We start from the raw sequence: 19,786 nt of genomic DNA, 5'->3' as shown, positions 1-19,786 counted from the left end.
TGGAGAGTGCGCCAGAATCCGGCCACCATAAACTACAGTTCCCAGAGGGCGCTGCGGTTGGGAGATGAGCATTTTCTTTCCAACATCGCTCGCCCTCCCCAAGTCAGTTCCGCGGTAGAGGTGACCCAATTCTTTGAGGCTCGTTTTGCAGGTGCTGAAATTGTTCGCGCACTTCCTAATCATGGTGAGTATTGGCGCCTGGATCCTGCCGACCCCCGACCTTCGCGCTCTTGTGTGGGGTTTCTTGCATTTGAAGGACTTTCGGGGCGGGGGGCGACTGTGCAAGGCACTGTCTTTCCAGCCCTTTGGAAAAACCCGTCTCATCTTTTGGGGACTGTCGCAGTGACCCAGTAATTGGGAAGGGGTCGGTTTCCACTGGGGAGCTCTTACAAGGACTCTGGAGAAATTTGTCCTTGGAGAGGCTTAATCTCAGTCCTGCTGCGTGGTGTGGGTACAAAATAAGCTGCGGGTTTTCTCCAAAGCACGATATAGGGTTTGATAAGGATGCTAAGGTTTGATATGGGAGGCGGGGATGTTTGGTTCCTAACCCCCCCCTTTTTTTATTGAGCCAACAGTGTTTTTAAGGGCTTTTGTCACAAAGCCCTTGAAAGCAGAAGGCCCTCAGTTGTAAAGATTGTGCTTACCAGGTACTCCAGATAACGATCGACGTTTTCGAGAGACGTGTTTCCGCCATATCTAATTTCACAAAATGTTATTTAAAACCTGTTCATTGATCTCCTTTTGTAATGACAGGACGTGTTGCAGTTATGGCATCACTAGGCAAAATCTAGTGTAGATACTCTTTGCTGGTCTGTAGGTTATGAATTCTAGAGCGACTACTTGTAATGTTACACAATGTAACCATCTTGTGAAGGTCTGGATACCTAGATCACCATATCTTGTCTCTGCTGAAAGGGAGAAGCGGGGGGGGGGGGGGGCCGGCGTGAGGGAACTCTGTCGTATGAATAATCTGCGTGACGTTTGAAGGTGACACTTGACATCAAATTTCTCCAGTACTTGTATTTATAGTTGAAGTTATTCTTCCTCCGTTATCTCAAAATACTGAAATAGGTGGGAACTATGGGGCAATACTTGAATGAATTGGAAATTTTCCAGAACCTGAAAAGACATATTTTTAAGGCAAGGGGATTACTGCCTCTGCCTTTATAAGGGTCCAGTGGGGACACCTACTAATTCTCAGTAAATCTTAAACCTCAGTTTCCTACTTATAATTTAGTCATTTAAATGATGGTTTCGGTGGTCTCTGACTTAATGATCTTAGCAAGAATGCGGAAGTAACAGAGAACCTGAGACTTTATAATTTTAGAACTGGATGGGACCTTTAAAGATCATTTTGATAAATCTCCCCCCACTTCAGATCTTAAAATTGAGTTTATTGAGACCCAAAGAGAATGATTTGCTCAAGGTCATACAACAGTTTGCTCCCAGGAGCCTTACAGCTTTTTCCGTCATACCATATTGTGCCATACAATTATCAAGTCATTTTGAAAATTTATTTTCAGTAGCTGAGGTTCTGGAGGAACATACAAATTGCAAATACAAACTAAAGTATTTTATCAGCATTTATATTACCTGATAGCTTTATTCCCCTGCAATTCAGAATATTGGAATTCTAGACTTAGAAGGGAATTTGGAGATTATTTACTCTAATTTTAAAAGGTAGCCTGGTGAGGTTAAATGATTTTTCCAAGGTCACAGGAAGAATCCTGGGCCCCCATTCTTACGTTGTTTTGCAACGCAGTAGATAAAGACAGGCCTCACCCCTGGAAGGTCCCTTGGGCACCAGATAACACAGAGATGTCCCTAAGAAAGAACACTCCTACTGTCAGTTTACTGAAACTGACAGCCCTCTCAGGTGACTCAGAATCTCCTTGCCTCCTCAGGAGACCATGTGAACAATCACTGAGTTTAAAAAGAGCCATCTTTTGTAAGCTGTTCAAAGCAATTTTTTTAAAAGAAGGAATAGGGAGGGACAGCAAGGATTAACTGTATGAAGAAATCTGAATGATAGTTTGTTTTTTATATTACAGAAATATGTGTAAATTAGAAAGTAAAAAAGGAATACATGGGTCTTTCTGTAGAATAACAGAAAGAACACTTACTTTCAGCTTTACAACGGAGACTTGAGCACATGCGCAAGGCAGTCTGAATCTGCAGGAAGGTCATTAGAGCCCTGCCAAGAGCAGAGACATTCCTGCTTTGGATCTTGGCAGACTGCCCAGATATCTAAGCAAAGAATAGTAACCTGTCTTCACACTGTAACATTGTAGAAAGTCAGCAGGAATCTCCCACCCTCCTGATTTTCTACTGCAATGTTGCAAAGAGCAAAAAGAATCAAATACACATATCCTTTCCCATTTCATAATCAAACATTCAGGCATTTACTAGGCTTCATATTACTCTTAATAAGATAGAATTACTTATCTGTGAAAATAATTTGTTCATAGACATAGAACAAGGCAACTGCTGAGATGGAATTAGCAGCTGTTCATTAGTGGCCACAACCACTTCACTAAGGACTGTGATACTGGGAGCATGTTTTTTAGCAGCTAATTTTTATTTCTTATCTTGGCCTGCTTACATTGAAGTAGCATGTGTTTATATTTTTCTTAACTCTTTTATTAATTCAACAAATACTTGTTGAACACTGTATGGGAGTACAAATTTGAGTCAAGGGCAGACTGCTCTCACAGCAAGGGGGTGGTGGTTCACCGTCTAGTAGAGAGTAACAGACATGTAAGTAGAACACCACAAGGTGTAAGAATCCTTAGAGGAAAATTTTATGGTGACAGAGACCTATAATTATAGTATTTGCTACATACTGTTCTTAATGCTTTGTATGTTAACTCTGAATCCATACAACTACCTTATTTGTTAGGTAGCTGCTATCATTATCTCCACTTTACTGTGGGGAAACTGAATACAGAGGTTAAGTAACTTGTCAAAAACATACAGCTGATGAGTTGTAAGTCTAAGTTTGAACCCAGAACATCTGGCTTTAGAGGCTATCTCTTTACTACACTCTGCCACCTCTCTAGCCCCCTGTTTTAGAAAATTGGGTTATCCTCTTGTTTCCTGCATATGGTTCACCAATGGATTCTCTGGCCTAAAATAGTACCAGGTACATAATAGAGATTCAGTAATGTATTTAATGAATGAAGTGAAATAACAGTTCATTAGTTGATTTATAAAACTATATCATTAGAACTGGTGACATAATTTTGCTAATTATAGCTGGAATTATTGTGGTCACTAAGTTTCCAACCCTATCAATGCAAGTATATATGAATAAAATATCTTAAACAGTTTTTTGAAGCATGTTAGGTTTGCTTCCAAACAATTCTTTTCCATTTCCAAGTTCAGGATAGTAATTGTACAAGATCCAGCTATTCCTTCATCAAGTATTTGAGCTCCAACTATGTGCCAGGCATTGTTGTAGGCAGTTGGAATACAACAGTAAATAAAACAGACAAAGCCCCTGTCCTTAAGGAGCTTGCATTCTAAAGCGAAAGGAGGAATAATTTCTTCCTCTATTCCCTCACCTCTCTACTTCAAGGGAATAGGGGAAAATGACAGAATTAAAAACATATAAAGGCCATATGATAAAAAAAATAACCATATATGATAACTTTTAGCGTTCTTTATAAACCTAAAGTCTGTTGGAAACATTAAGAATGTATTGTAAAAAAAAAAAAAGGTTTATTTGGGGAATTACCATATTTTGTCTTTGTAGGGGTATGAAGGCCTAGGGGAAAAGTTGGTGAAGAAAATGGGGAAGGGACTTAGAAGGTCAGGGAGTTAACTCTCCATAGTTTTCTCCTTTTTTGCACTTACATCCTGGTCACACCTGTGAGGAAGAAATGCACATATAGTCTGCTACGTACAGTTTCATATCTCTACAAGCAGTTGACACTTCTTTCCTGAGATTTTTTTTTCCTTTGATTTCTCTGGGTGTCAAATTGCTAAATGCTGCTGACCTTCAGAGGTTAGGATTAGAAGGTCAGAGGACATAGTCTCCTTCTACCCCAAAGACATGACTCACCTGGAAGAGGGAATTCTAAATATAAAGATTCATTTCAGTGGACCACTTTTCTCATGCAGGTAACAATAGAGGTGACTCAGTGAAAGTCTGTTTACACAGTATTCTCAAGAAAAGGAACAGTTCACCTTGATCAAATTTGTACATCTAATATATCCGTTAAGTTTTCAAACATTTTTGTTCAGTTCTTTTTAATAGAAATATTTCTATTTAATTCTCTGAGCTTCTTTTTTTTAGTGACTCAGGATCATCACTTTGAATATTGGTTACTATTTTTTTTACATATGCCTGTATTTTGTTTAGGGTCTGTTGAGGTCTGTAAGGCGACTTCTATTATAACTATTATCCTCTTTGTACTTCTTCCTCCTCTCTTTTAAAATTAATTTTCCCTTGGAATCAGGTTGTCAGCTGTCACTATATTTTGATGTAGTTATTTAATACTAAAATTTATTGTAATCCAGTATTCTCTTGCTTTTCTTTCTCCTTAAATAAAAAATAAAGACTTATTTTTCCTCCTTCAAGTAGTCAAGTTGAATCATGATTAGTAGTTTTATTAAAACTTTCTGACTTACTGTAAGTGGAAAACTTTAACCACTGTCACTCCCCTTCCTGGCGTGAAGGATCCCTATTCTAGCATATGGGGCGTGGGGGTATTTGCATAAGAGGATTTATAAGGTTCCAGTCGCTGCCAGGGTTTGTATCACCATATAAGGCACATCAACATTGTTAGGCCTATTTCAGTGGCAAAACAGCCTTAAAGAGATGGATAAGATTTTGTAAGTAAATCCAGGATAACAGTGAGAGTTAAGTAACACCGCATAAATAGCTAGCCAAAGGACACATGTTCCAGAAGTTGCTCAGCAGATTTGTGCATGCTATATTTACTGGGACAGGTCTGGAATAAGTTTGTCTTCTACTAAGCCAAATGTGAAGAGACTTTAAAATTTTACATTAACTTTTAAAGTACGTGATTGTCTTATTATAGAGAAAACTCTGAATGTCTTTAGGGTAAAATAGCATTTTTAAATCAGATGTTAATTAATGGGTCTCTTTCATTACAGTCTGAACCAATCAGAGTCCTTGTGACTGGAGCGGCTGGTCAGATTGCATATTCACTGCTGTACAGTATTGGAAATGGATCTGTCTTTGGTAAAGACCAGGTAGGGGAACTATCTGTGTACCTCAAGTCAAAATAAGAATATTGTCAGTAAACCCTGTAATTAGTTTCAAAGAATTATTTTTAATGATAAAGGAATGGGTTATCCCAATAAATGTACTGGGCACACTGCTATAAATGTAAGCTGGTATCTTATTTATATGTACCCCTCCCGCCATTGAAAATGCTTTGCAAATCAATTATTCCGCATACTTTATTTAGCTGACTTGGTACAGCCAGCAGGTATCAGTCAGTGGAAGGTTTTCACTAGTAACAGTAACTATTAAGGAGAGTCATGTGGGAGAGAAGGTTGCTGAATTAGTACTTCCTTGTTGATAAATGGTCTTTAGAACCCAAAATAGACAGGCAGATCTGCTTTCCAGTTTAAAGAGGCACCCCTGGGCGCCTGGGTGGCTCAGTTGTTTCAGCGACTGCCTTCAGCTCAGGTCATGATCCTGGAGTCCCGGGATCGAGTCCCGCATGGGGCTCCCTGCTTAGCGGGGAGTCTGCTTCTCCCTCTGACTCTACCCCTCTCATGCTCTCTCTCTGTCATTCTCTCTCTCAATAAATAAATAAAAATCTTTAAAGAGGCACCCCCTATTCTTATTCCCCTATTCCACTAAAATCCTTTCTAAAGTATTCATTTATTCCTTCTCTTCACCCATAGATAATCACGTTCTTCCTTCATGCCAGATAATATTTAGCTTTCCATGAACTAAAATTAGATACAGAGCTGTGAACAATGAGAGTAAACTATGGCTGGAGCACCTGGGTGGTGCAGTTCATTGAGCATCTGACTCTTGGTTTCAGCTCAGGTCGTGATCTCAGGGTCATGAGATCAAGCTCCATGTCCAGCTCTGCACTCCGAGAGGAGTCTGCTTGAGATTCTCTCCTTCTCCCTCCCGTTGCCCCTCTCCCTCAGTGCGGGTGCGCGCACACACGCACGCTCTCTCAAGTAAATAAATCTTTAAAAAAAAAAAAAGTAAGCTATGGCATGTAACTTCAATTTAATATTTTTTCCATGTATACTCCTTTAAAAGTCAGTAATGATGATTCCTCTTACTTTGTCTGTTAGCAAACTATTGCTGGTTTTATAGCATTCCTTTTTCTGAAAGTGGCATGATGTTAGATACCTGAACCTCCTAAAATAATTATAACTAATTAATGGTAATTATACATATATATATATACACACACACACACCAAATAAGCAAAAACTTTACAGGAGGACTTTTTTGTGACTAAATGACCTAACCTACACTGACAGATGCTGTCTTTGCTATTTATTTGGCAGCCAGTAATTCTTGTGCTGTTGGATATTACTCCCATGATGGGTGTCCTAGATGGTGTCCTAATGGAACTGCAAGACTGTGCCCTTCCTCTCCTGAAAGGTGAATTGGGGGGGTGGAGGATAAAAGGATTTTACAGTATTTTATGTCTTTAAAAAAATAGGTTTAGATTTTTAACTAGCCTTTCAATTAGAAACTATTTCATAAAAGTATTTTTTGTTTGTTTTTTGAACTATAACTATTTGGTAAAGTGTATAACAAGAATAAATAAGGGTAAAAGCAAGAAGTAACCAAGGTCAGTTAAAAGACTATGCTTTTTTTCCAACATGCTTATACATAATTTACCTTACTAATTAAGCATAATATTGCACAAGGGTTATACACCTGAGATTGTGTACATTGTGTTGTTATTTAAAATCTATGTAAAAAGTAATAGTAGTACCTAAATTATGCAGCACTCAATGATGTCTTCCAGAGCCATATGTTGCCCTGAGGCTGGAAATTATTTGGTCCCTCACATGTAGTCCTAACCCACAGCTGGTCATCAGATTGAGAAACAGCATAAATTGTCCTAATCGTATGCTGCATCATTTGAAAAAGCCCGTGAGAGTTCTGCTAAGAGCCTTTAAGAATCATTGAACTATTACACAAATGTAAGACAGAAGTCTTAAATTTGATTGAGGGTTTCATTAAAATGTTAAGTCAACTTGTAAACTAATTTGAATATTTTTCTTTAGGTATACCTTCATTATGATCATTTCTTTTAGTAAGGATTAATTAATAATACTCTGCTGAGTTTGCACAGAGCAAAATATATACACACCCAATGGAAACCACACTCAGAGGGGCACCTGGGTGACACAGTGGGTTAAGTGTCCAGCTCTTCTTGGTTTCGACTTGGGTCATGGTCTCAAGCTCTGCATCAGGTTCCATGATCAGCGGGGAGTCTGCTTGAGATACTCTCTCCCTCTCCCTCTGTCCTCCCCCAACATATTGCATGTGGGGGGGGGGGGTGTTTGTGTGTGTGCACGCACGTGCACACTCACTTTCTCTCTCTTTAAAATAATAGGTGAATAAATCTTAAAAAAAAAAAAAGAAAGAAAAACCATGCTCAGAATTCATACATCCATTCAATAAACATTTACTAGGGGTACTCTGTTGTCTGAATCATGTGGCTGCATAGTTATATAAGAGAGTGCATTGCCCTGCCAAGCTGTTCTGCTGGCTCCCTTTCCTCACCCTCTCTTTTTTTAAACTGAAGTATAGTTGACACACAACTCACTCTGTATTTCCAAATCAACTTTGTCGCATTGTCCCATTTTTATTCCTTTCTCTGCTGAGTTCTGCTCTCTCTAATGGGTCCAGGTTATAGTCAGCTTGTCCTTGGTCAGCTGTGAATATGACAGGGAGGGAAGATTCTGCAAATAAGGATGCATGGCTGGGAAGAACATTCCCCTCACCAACTGGTGTTTCTTTGTATACCTGTTGGGGGCTCTACAGCAGCCTTACTGTGACACAAGTTGACTCCCCTAAAAATTTACCAATGACAATGCTGAATCCTGCTTGTCTTAGTCCATTTGGGCTACTATAACAAAAATACCATAGACTGAGTGGCTTATAAACACAAAAATTTAATTCTCATAGTTCTGGAAGTTGGGAAATCCAAGATTAAGGTACCGGCATGGTCCCATTCTGGTGAGAGGCCATTTCCTGGTTCCGTCTTCTTCCTGTGTCCTCAAGGCGGAAGGGGTGAAGCAGCTCTCTGAGGCCTCTTTTATAAGGGCATTAATCCCATTCATGAGGTCTTTACCCTTATTACCTAATCATCTTCCACAGGCCCTACCTTTTAATACCATCACATTGGGGATTAGGTTTCAACATGAATTTTGTGAGGGACAGAAACATTCAGTCTGTAGCACTGGTCATGGCCTTTTTAATACTGTCAATAAAGGAGAGTGGTGATATATGTTCTTTAATCAAAGAGTAAGTGGTATATGTTTATTGGACTAGCACAGCAGAAGAGTGGTTGACCTCTGGACCAGCCTGGGCTGGAATTACAGGTTCACTGCTTTTTGATGGCAAATTAATCCCCTTAAACTTCTGTGTCTTCATGGATGAAATATTAAGATTAAATTTGATACAACAAAATTCGTAGTGTTATTCCTGGCACGAAACACCTCAATAAACATTATTTTGAATTTGTGATTGATATCTTAGACTTTAAAGTAATTACAACTTTTAAAGGTTAAGTAAATTAGTTTCTTTCATGTTATCTGTGGTAATTGGTGTGAATAACAAATGTTGCACAGAGTTGAAAGTTATCATATTGTACTTTGCATCATATCTGATCATAAAACAAAAAGCTGTAGAGTTTTCAAACTTGAAATAATTACTGAGATAGGAAAAGCAAAATAAATGTAATTTACATTTCTGCTAATACTGTGTTTGTTGATTATATAATTTTTCTTTTCTTAGACCCCTGAAGCTTTTTATCATTGTGATATGTGAAAGTAAACATTTGCTACAAAGTGAAAGAATTACTGGGTAGATTCAGTGTGAAAAAGAAAACCTCAAAAAAAAAAAAAAAAAAAAAAAGAAAACCTCAGACTTTGGTGTTTCAGTAGCTCTGCATATTTATTGCCGTGTTCACAGATGTCATAGCAACTGATAAAGAAGACATTGCCTTCAAAGACCTGGATGTGGCCATTCTTGTGGGCTCCATGCCAAGAAGGGATGGCATGGAGAGGAAAGATTTACTCAAAGCAAATGTGAAAATCTTCAAATGCCAGGGTGCAGCCTTGGAGAAGTATGCCAAGAAGTCAGTTAAGGTGACCAGTACAGTATTTTATGGGGTTTTCATTATCAGCATTTGAAACTACTTCTTTTAGGATTGAAGTAAAGACAAAATTATTTGCCCTTTTTTTCCCCCCAGTTTTGTGCAGTGGTCAGTAAATACAGGTAGAGTTTTGCTTGATAAGCTCTCCTTTTCTGAGTTTTTTTTGTTTTTTGTTTTTTTTTTTTTATTATATTATGTTCTTCACCATACATTACATCATTAGTTTTTGATACAGTATTCCATGATTCATTGTTTTGAGTTTTTTTTTCTTTTTCTTATAACATAGAAATCTTTATTTAGAGGTGCTCAAAAATATTTTGCCCATTACTGTGATACGGAAATTTAATATGAATTTACAGACCTATAGAGAAGGCACAGAGCCTCCTGGTGGGAATATTTGTTCAGACTTTGGATTTGTGTGTGTGATAGTAGAGAGGGAAGGCTGTAAGCTGCATTGTCAGCAGTGAGAGCTGTAGCTTCTGAAGTGTTCAGATTTTCTCAATCCCGAGAGATTTTGATACGCTTGTCTCTTGAGGAGTTGCATTGCGATAACTTCCTCTTCTGTCTCTGTGTGCAAGGTACTTTAGTTTCTAAATTTGCCTTAATAGTAGAATAAGGCCTCCTTTTACCAAATAAGTAAGCAAAAAGACTTGGCTGGTTAGAGGTTTTACTGGTTTTGCTAGATTTGTTCTTCCCAATCCTGACTTTAAACCAAGGTAAAAGAAAATCTTTTAAGGTTTTAAAGTTGCCAGTTACAATGTTCTATTATAATATTTTATACATATCTGAATTTTTGCTTCTGTAGAATTCATTTTGAATAGATTACTTTTATTTTCTGTAATCGTTAACAGAAAATAGTGGAAATGAGTAGAAATTCAGGGGTTCCTTAATAAAACATAACAGTGTTGTTTGGACTGCTCCAGGCTGCCTGCACTATAATCACCCCTCAGCCAAGTGTCCTTTTTGGGAAAATACATACTGACACTGGAGTACTTAGGGGCATTGGAGTATCATATCTTCAGCTTGCTCTCACATGGGCCAAAAAGAAAGACTAAAGGTATAGTGTGTGTGTGTAGAGAGAGGGAGAGAAATGGAAAAAATTAGGGGATCTGGGTAAAGAGGATGTGGGAGGTAGTCTTTGTAATACACTTGCAGCTTTTTAGTAAGTTTGACATATTTCCCAGTAAGTTCATAGTTTTATTAAAGAATTTAAAACTTAAAAGATAAAGTACATGTGTACATTTGCCTATACTATATTAAAGTGCAGTGTATCCTGTACCTCCCCAATTAAAAAAAAAAAAAGTAGTCTGAAGTGCTTTCTGCTAAGGATTGATTGAACAGGTATAGAGTGGATGGGACCTGGTAATCTGTATTTTAGCAAATCCCAGTTAATTCTTAGGATTAGGAAAGATTAAAAAACTCTTGTAATTAATAAAGATAAATCATTGTCCTAAAGTTAAACTGCTCAAGTAGAATTTCTTTCTTGGACTACTTTTATAAGAAGGAAAATTTTATGAATGAATTGCTCTCTCAGAACCTAGATTACTTGTTTGTGTGTGTGTGGTAAATAGATAAATCCTCTGTCTCTGTTTTGTCACAACACAAAATAGAAAGACATGTACCTTTGGTCTTGGATGCTGCCACCTGGAAAGCAACTTGTATACATGTTGGTGGCTTTATTAAAGACATTTTTTCAGTAATCACACCAGACACTAACAATGGGGCAGGGGAGGGGGGGCGAAATACTATAGAAACTACAGTGGTAACTATACATACTTAGCTCATACAAACTTGACACATAGGCTACATGTTACACATTTATCAGCCATATTCTAGGATAGTTTAGTTCATCAGTATATGGTGTGTAACTTTGCTGTGCCTCCCGTGTATCCTAGGTCATCGTGGTGGGAAACCCAGCCAATACCAACTGCCTGACTGCCGCCAAGTCGGCCCCGTCCATCCCCAAGGAGAACTTCAGTTGCTTGACTCGTTTGGATCACAACCGAGCTAAAGCTCAGGTATATTTTAAAATATTGACTGTTCAACTTTAAAACCTTTTTCTCTCACTTTTGAAGTAGCTGAATCTTACTTTTTTTTGTTTTTTTTTAGTAGGAAGCCATTCTAATTTGTTAGGGAGTCTTTAAATGGAGTCTCTTAAGGAGGCTGAACTTGAACTTAATTTTCTCAACTATAGTTCATTTGCTAACTATGCCAAAATACTGTCCCTAATGTCCTCTTACTTCAGGGGTTAAAAAAACAGTCATTGGGATGCCTGGGTGGCTCAGTCATTCAAGTGTCCAACTCTTGATTTTAGCTCAGGTTTTTTTTTTTTAAAGATTTTATTTATTTATTTGAGAGAGAGAGAATGAGAGAGAGCGAGTACATGAGAGGGGGGAGGGTCAGAGGGAGAAGCAGATTCCCTGCCGGGCAGGGAGCCCGATGCGGGACTCGATCCTGTGACTCCAGGATCATGACCTGAGCCGAAGGCAGCCGCCCAACCAACTGAGCCACCCAGGCGCCCTTAGCTCAGGTTTTGATCTCAGGGTCATGAGTTTAAGCCCTGCCTTGGGCTCCATGCTGGGTGTAGAGCCTACTTAAAAAAAAAAAAAAAAAAAAAAAAATCAGTTATTAGTATAATTAACAGGACAATACATAGTTTATTTTTGCCAGATATATAGAACATTATAAAAAGATTTGAGCTTTTTGTGTTTTGTGTGGTTCTGCTTCCTTTTTCCCCTTAGCTAAGCTGTCAGATTCAGATTTTTTAATGTTTAATTTTATATTTAATTCTATTTTTACATCTTTTTTATATTCTACATGTTTCCATAAAACTTCCTACTTTTCACTACTTAGCAACTAAATTTTAATTGTTCTCAAGTTTCTTTACCTGTTGGATAAATGTGCCAAGGGTTCAGTGACCAGGGTATTAACAGTAGCTTTTTTTTTTTTTTTTTTTTTTTTTTTTTTTAAAGATTTTATTTATTTGACACAGAGAGAGAGAGAACACAAACAGGGGGAGCAGTAGAGGGAGAGGGAGAAGCAGGCTCCCCACTGAGCAGGGAGCCCGATGCGGGGCTCGATCCCAGGACTCCAGGATCATGACCTGAGCCGAAGGCAGTTGCTTAACCAGCTGAGCCACCCAGGCGCCCCAACAGTAGCTTTTTGAACAATGAGACGCCACCTGGGTGGCTCAGATGGTTAAGCGTCTGCCTTCGGCTCAGGTCATGATCCCAGGATCCTGGGATTGAGTCCCACATCGGGCTCCCTGCTAGGTGGGGAGCCTGCTTCTCCCTCTGCCTCTCTCTCTCTCTCTCTCTCTCTGTCTCTTATGAATAAGTACATAAAATCTTTTAAAAAAAAAAAAAAGAGACGCCACCACCAATCATCTGTGCTGGTTTCCTGGGCTTTCTTGGGTCTAGATGATCCTGGTGCCCTTCAAAGCCATGACAAAATTCTGGGATCTTAGACATAACCTCTTTCCTTTTCCCTAGCACCTTTCTGTCCGTACTTCCTCATCCACAGGTCATCACTGTTAGATAGGTCTATGAATTTAGTCCTTTCTTTTCCTAAAGAAGACAACTTTGTTTAGTTTTAAGAAAACATTTTATCAGTGGGGCGCCTGGGTGGCTCAGTCGTTAAGCGTCTGCCTTCGGCTCAGGTCATGATCCCAGGGTCCTGGGATCGAGCCCCGCATCGGGCTCCCTGCTCCACGGGAAGCCTGCTTCTCCCTCTCCCACTCCCCCTGCTTGTGTTCCCTCTCTCGCTGTGTCTCTCTCTGTCAAATAAATAAATAAAATCTTTAAAAAAAAAAAAAAAGAGAAAGCATTTTATCAAAAGATGGTGTGAGGTCTAAGTTGAAAAACCACTGCTTTAAACTGAGAATTGATCATCTTTCAGTTTCAGAGTACCCAGTAATGGAGAAAAGAATTGACATTTGTTAAGCTTCTACCCTAAGCTAAATGCTCTACGTGTAACTTATCATTTAATCCTTCTAATAACCATGTGAGATATGTTATTATCTTTATTTTACACACAAGAAACCTGAAGGCCAGAAAGGTCTGGGATCATAGTCATATAGCTAGTAAATCTAGATTTGCCTGACTCCCAAACTCTTAGGTGTGTTCTTACATAATGAGATTATGTGACCTAAGTCCACTTACTAGCTCTGTGACCTTGAGGAAGTATATTCAAGGTATAAAATGGGGCAATAATTCTTTCTACCTCAAAGGGAGGTTATGTGGATTAAATAAGATCTATGTTAAACTCTTTCATGGTACCTGTCACATAGTAAAACTCAATAAAGATTGGCTGCTCTTGGTAGTAATGATTTTTATTAGTAGTGTTATTATAAAGAGGGATATAACTAAGAGTTGAGAAGAGCCACACCTCATATATCTCCTTGAATATTCCATTAATTTAGAAGGTCATTGGATAACAAGCTTAAATGGCAAGTATTTCCTGAAGGGCTTTAGGCTGTGAGCTGGGTCTTTTTCCTTATTTTTTAGCTAGAGTCTAGTGGGTGGAAGGAATGGGAGTTTGAGTGAGTGGTGGCAAGAGATTTGGGTACTACAGAACAGTCATGAAGGAAAAGGTGGTTTTAGGTGTTATATTTGTAGCTTCTAGATGGCCAGATGGTAGCTCTCCCTGCAGTAGGGAAAAAGAGGTAAAATGACACCACTGACAAACTTGGTTTTTGCTGTTTTCAACTGAGGCCTTGGTGGAGGAAGACACTGGAAAATTTCTCCTTCCAGAGGTACTACTAAGTGACACTTTGTCCCTGTTCCTGAAACAGTTTTCCCTATGGGGCAAAAGTCTGAGTGAGGAAAGAGAGAAGAAGCAGTCTTGTTAGGCTTTAACTTTTGGCACATGTTCAAGTATGTCAGTCTGGCACAGTGAGAGCTTTTGGGAAGTTTTTGAAAAAGCAGTTTCTTCCTCCTGTAGAAGTTGTTCATGCAGTGAGAAAAATAACAAACTCAAAGACTAGTTTCTTACATGAATGTTGCTAGTCTTACATAATTCATTTTGGAAATCTGAAGACCTAGCTACCTAGTGAGTCTTCGTCACCTGCAGAATTCCCCTATGTATTTGCAAACCAGAGCTGCATATGAATGCTGACAGGGTATTTTGGCAATAAAATTAGTTAGCTGGTATGGGGTGGGGGGAGGCGGGAGGAATTCCTGGGGCTGGAGAATTAGTTCAAAACTATTTAACAGATCTGTGTGGCAGACACGAAAGGGCCAAGGGAGCAAGGAAGTAGCAGTCCTGGATACATGTTAATTTAGACAAGCTCTGACATGAATGAAATTCAGGAACTATGTCTACAAAGTTTTGGCCTTTGGTGTCCAGACAGAAATGGATTAGCTCAAGAAAACAAACAAGAGGAAGTAGGCAGCAGGACAAAGGGAGTAAGGAGCTTCCTGTAGGGAGGAGAGGCCCAGAGGCAGTTTCACCATTCAGCAAAATTATAGGTTCTAAGTTCCTGGTAATAGACATCTTGGGTTACTTGCCTCAGGTAAATTTTCCTTTTTCTCCATGATTCCAGCTAACTATAAGCAAGGGCAGTTCTTCCCAAGTCCTTGAAGGTCATGGTGCACACAGAAAATGGTACTCATTGCACAGCTTCACCAACTGTGCCTCAGCCACTAAGCAGATCAGTAGCTGGATTCTCTAGAAACCAACTACCCAACTAATTTGTGAAGATTGATTGGTACTTAATAGCCCTAATACTTGCAGAACTCTCGATGAAACAGGGTTTAGCAGAGAAGTGATGTTAAATGTCAAAAACAGAACTTTAAGTGAATTTTTAAAAATCATTTAACTATTCTAGGATTTAAGAAACAAGTCTCAACTTACTTTAGGGGTCATAGTGAAAGTAAACACAATTTGATTCTTGACTGAATATATTGGTGTAAAGAGATGACTCAAGTCACTGCAAACATTTTAGGTATTGGCCTTTTTCGTCAGTATCCTTTTTTGGTTGCTTGCTGTTTTGTTTTTTACTTTTTATTTTGGAGTAATTATAGACTCAGAAGAAGTTAAAACATAGTACAGAGAATCCTGCATCCCCATCACTCACTTCCCCCAGTGGTAACATCTTCCATAACTATAGAGCATTTTTAAAACTAGGAAATTGACTAAACTACACACAACAGTTTGAATAGACTCACTCAGATTTCTGCAGTTTTTACATTCACTTTTTTGTATGTCTTTAATCACATATCTAGATTACTATAATCACCACAGTCAAGATACAGAACTGTTTCATCACCCATAAGAGAACCTCCTCATGCTGCCTCCTTATAGTTGCACACTCCGTCTCTATTCCTAAGCTCTGAAAACCACTTAACTTCTTCATCTCAGTTAATTTTGTCATTTTGAGAATGTCACAGAAATAGAATCATGTAGTAAGTGACCTTTTGAGACTGGCTTTTTTCATGCAAACGCAGTGAACTCTGGCACAACTATTTTTTTCTCCCATTCTTACTGTAATATGAAAGAAGGAAAAATCACCCACAATGATACCCTAACACATCAGCTCATAAAATCATAAAAAATTCTTTCCAAAACATTTCCTTCTGGTTCATCACAATTCTGCTACCTAATTAAGAACAAATTATGCACACAACTAACCATAATTTCTTTTTGCACATTACCTTATCAGGTGAATAACAAAATAAGTGAACTTATTTTGTTTATTTAAATCTTTCAAAACACAACATTCTAACCCTCTCTGTGGCTAGTGTACTACATAATATGTTTGAGTCATGTGACTACAAGGCTTGCAGGATCTTAAAGTGTTTTTTTGTTTGTTTTTTTTACATTTTTTAAATTTATTTTTAAGTAATCTCTACACCCAACATGGGGCTCGAACTCACGACCCCCAGATCAAGAGTCACATGCTTCCCCAACTGAGCCAGCCAGGTGCCTTCTAAAGTGCTTTTTGAACCTATAGCTAGAAATTGTTACATTTGGTATCATTTTAGTATTATATTTAAGCTCTTTCCTTTGGTTTCCTAATCTATAAATTGAAGACAATCATACTTTTGGTAATCTGAGCCCCTTCCAACTCCAAAATTTCATATTTAGGATTATTTGAAAATTAGCTAATTTGTATATATGGTATATAATAAAAACTTCACCTAAATATGGAGAAATTCCCATATTCTAACTTGATTGCTCAGAAGTGCTGAGGAGACATCTCCTAGGTATTAACAAAACAGAGGTCATATTTATATATTCTTAACCTCTTGCTTTGTATTTTATGTCAGTGTTTTGTGTTTGATAAACCCCCTATACTGATAAGTTAAATCATTAACTGTAGGATGCTCTCTACTCTTAAATATTCTACCCTATAATGTTTCAGGTTCACATTTTGTTTACACTGTTAAGCTTTAGGAAATTACCAAGCAATATAACTCTTGTGTGTTCTCTTGAAATTTCAGAGGCCTTAAGGATGTTTGTTAAACAGGCACAATTTGAAATAAAAAGCGTTTGTCTAAGTAAGGTATTTGTTTTCTATTTAACTAGATTGCTCTTAAACTTGGTGTGACTTCTGATGATGTAAAGAATGTCATTATCTGGGGAAACCATTCCTCCACTCAATATCCAGATGTCAGCCATGCCAAGGTGAAACTGCAAGGAAAGGAAGTTGGTGTTTATGATGCTCTGAAAGATGACAGCTGGCTCAAGGGAGAATTCATCACCGTAAGAAAAACCTCTCTTGGGGCGCCTGGGTGGCTCAGTCGTTAAGCGTCTGCCTTCGGCTCAGGTCATGATCCCAGGGCCCTGGGATCGAGCCCCGCATCGGGCTCCCTGCTCGGCGGGAAGCCTGCTTCTCGCTCTCCCACTCCCCCTGCTTGTGTTTCCTCTCTTCGCTGTGTCTCTCTCTGTCAAATAAATAAAATCTTTAAAAAACAAAGAAAAAAGAAAAATCTCTCCTAACAGCCAAGCATAAAGAACTCTTGAGAGAGACACCACATTGCTGACCGACTATCTCTCCAGGACAGTCTCCAAGTGCCTCTCAATTTGGTGGCGTGGTTCTCAAGGAGGGCAGGCCTTTCCTAGTTGCTCTGATGACTACATACAGAGCCAGTCATGAACCAGTCTGATCTGATGCGGTGCGGCAGTCAAGATGGATTGCTAACGTGGGAAAAAATAGAGTTCCCTCTAGTCATCCAGTCTTCATAAAGAGATTCATTTCTTTGTGTGGAGTGTAGTAAACTTTCTATGTGGATTTATAGTTTTCTTTTTTTTCAAAAAGACTGGTGCTTTTAACTGAAATAGGTTGGTAAGGCCCACACTGGGTAGTTGGATGAATTTGGAGGGGAAGACATTAAACTGTGATTGTGGTCTTTCACCCCAGGATTAGTTTGGAAGCGATCAGAATTCTGCTCTTATGATCAAATAATGCTGTCTCTGCCTGTCCCCAACCAGACTGTGCAGCAGCGCGGTGCTGCTGTCATCAAGGCCCGAAAGCTCTCCAGCGCCATGTCTGCCGCAAAAGCCATCTGTGACCACGTCAGAGACATCTGGTTTGGAACCCCAGAGGTGAGAGCTCCGGGATTGGCACAGGCCACTCGTTGATCTTTGTCCTCTGATGCTGTGATGTGAAAAGAACACAGCCTTGCAGTCGGGCAGGTTAGGGTTATATCCCAGGTCAGCTGCCTACGAGCCAAATAATCTTGGGAAAGGTACTTAACCTTTGGTTATCTCTTACACGGCATTTACCTCACAGGGTTGTTAAGGATTAGATGAGATGAAGACTGGGAACCACTGAGCACACCTGGTGGACGTGACTTTTTTCCTTAAAACTTCTATTGGGCCAGAGCTTCCTCGTTTATAAAATGAGGATTATGTTTCTCCGGCCTACTTCACACGGATTGGAAGAGTGGAATGAGAGAGAATACCCGTGAAAGTTACCCTGTCCTGGCAGTGCCTGGTGATGCTTCTTTATACAGTACTGAAGTCACACACGTAGTAAGAAAGCATCACCTGGCTTAGTTTTGTTAATTCATGTGTCATTTGGTTGCATAAACTAATCCCGAAGCACCATGAGAATGTAAACGTTGATTATTATTTTCAGGGAGAGTTTGTGTCCATGGGTATTATCTCCGATGGCAATTCCTATGGTGTTCCTGATGATTTGCTGTACTCATTCCCTGTTACAATCAAGGTAAAGTATTTTGGGGTTATTTCCCCCTGTCCCCTTCTGAGAAAGTAGTTGCATGTTTTTATGAATGCTGGTATAATTTAGTCTACAAAGTTGTTTTCTCAACTTTAAAATTCTACGAAGCACAACTACAGGTTACTAAAAGATTGAAAATAATCTGGAAAGCAAGGTTCAAGTCTTGCCACTAGACACTTTGTTATTATGCCTCTAATATTGGATATCTACCAATATAATATCTTACTTTTATTATAGCCATACTAAAATGAGTAGGTTTTTTTAATGTTTGCTAATTAAATCCTCATTTAAAGATTGTTTTCTAGATTCAATGCATTTTAAATTCAGGGTTTGAACTTTTATCAGAATTACTGTTAAGATCTGGATTTTGATTTGCTTCTTTAATCAGACTTCAAAAACAGGTACTCCTATAGCTTTAAGTTCAATCTAAATTGTTGCTTGCTGGAAGATCAGTTCTAGTTTAATTGTAAATCTTTTACTTGTAATTATTTTCAAACAGAATAAGACCTGGAAGATTGTTGAAGGTCTCACTATTAATGATTTCTCACGTGAAAAGATGGATCTAACTGCAAAGGAACTGGCAGAAGAAAAAGAAACTGCTTTTGAATTTCTTTCTTCTGCCTGACTAGACAATCATTTTGATGTTATTAAAGGCTCCAGAGCTGAAGAATCTAAATGTCGTCTTTGATTCTAGTACCAAATAACAATAATGCTATACTTAAATTACTTGTGAAAAACAACACATTTGAAAGATTGTGTGCTTCTTGGTATAAATTTGTGACAGTTTATCATCATGCTGTTAGTGCTGCATTCTAAATAAAATATATATTCAAATGAAGATGACTCAGACTCTGATTTCCAGCTAACATTTCATTTCTGTTCAGACAACAAACTTGGATGTTTCCTAGCTTGGGGTTGTGATTTTTTTAAACCAGAGAAAGGTAGTAAAGACAGAAAATGTTACAAAGTAAAGTAAAGCATAATTCTCTTCTATTTAATCTTTTTTTTTTTTTTTTTAAGAGTGAGAGGGAGGAGGGGCAGAAGGAGAGGGAGAGAATCTCAAGATACAGGCTCCACACCCAGTGCAGAGCCCCGTCACAGGGCTCCATCTCACAACCCTGAGATCATGACCTGAGTCAAAATCAAGTGTCAGGGGCTTAACTGACTGAACCACCCAGGCGTCCCTCTCTTCTATTTAAATAAGAGAGGAAAACTCACCTTGTGATAACGAATCAATCTACTCCAGAATATATTGTTAAAC

General features: G+C 38.7%; 1 protein-coding gene across 1 annotated transcript; it reads left to right on the top strand.

Moving 5' to 3' along the window:
- The first annotated feature begins 24 nt into the window (after window positions 1–24).
- MDH1 (malate dehydrogenase 1) lies at window positions 25–19,363 on the top strand. Its single transcript, XM_045884908.3, has 9 exons — window positions 25–184; window positions 5,122–5,220; window positions 6,511–6,607; window positions 9,158–9,333; window positions 11,237–11,359; window positions 16,869–17,045; window positions 17,775–17,888; window positions 18,424–18,513; window positions 19,025–19,363. Exons 1-9 carry the CDS (start codon window positions 182–184, stop codon window positions 19,148–19,150), a joined length of 1,005 nt encoding a protein of 334 aa, XP_045740864.1. The 5' UTR covers window positions 25–181; the 3' UTR covers window positions 19,151–19,363.
- The last annotated feature ends 423 nt before the right edge of the window (window positions 19,364–19,786 follow it).

The sequence above is a fragment of the Mirounga angustirostris genome, unplaced genomic scaffold (assembly GCF_029215605.1).
Source record: "Mirounga angustirostris isolate CCGP_5_RB_7025 unplaced genomic scaffold, mMirAng1.0.hap1 SCAF_10, whole genome shotgun sequence".
NCBI lineage: Eukaryota > Metazoa > Chordata > Mammalia > Carnivora > Phocidae > Mirounga > Mirounga angustirostris.
This window is presented reverse-complemented; position numbering and strand designations above follow the sequence as displayed.

Bases quoted from the DNA above. Each gene is read 5' to 3' on its own strand.
- MDH1 (XM_045884908.3), top strand. The intron at 11,360-16,868 runs GTATATTTTAAA...CTATTTAACTAG, and splicing joins ACAACCGAGCTAAAGCTCAG to ATTGCTCTTAAACTTGGTGT. The intron at 17,889-18,423 runs GTGAGAGCTCCG...TATTATTTTCAG, and splicing joins TCTGGTTTGGAACCCCAGAG to GGAGAGTTTGTGTCCATGGG.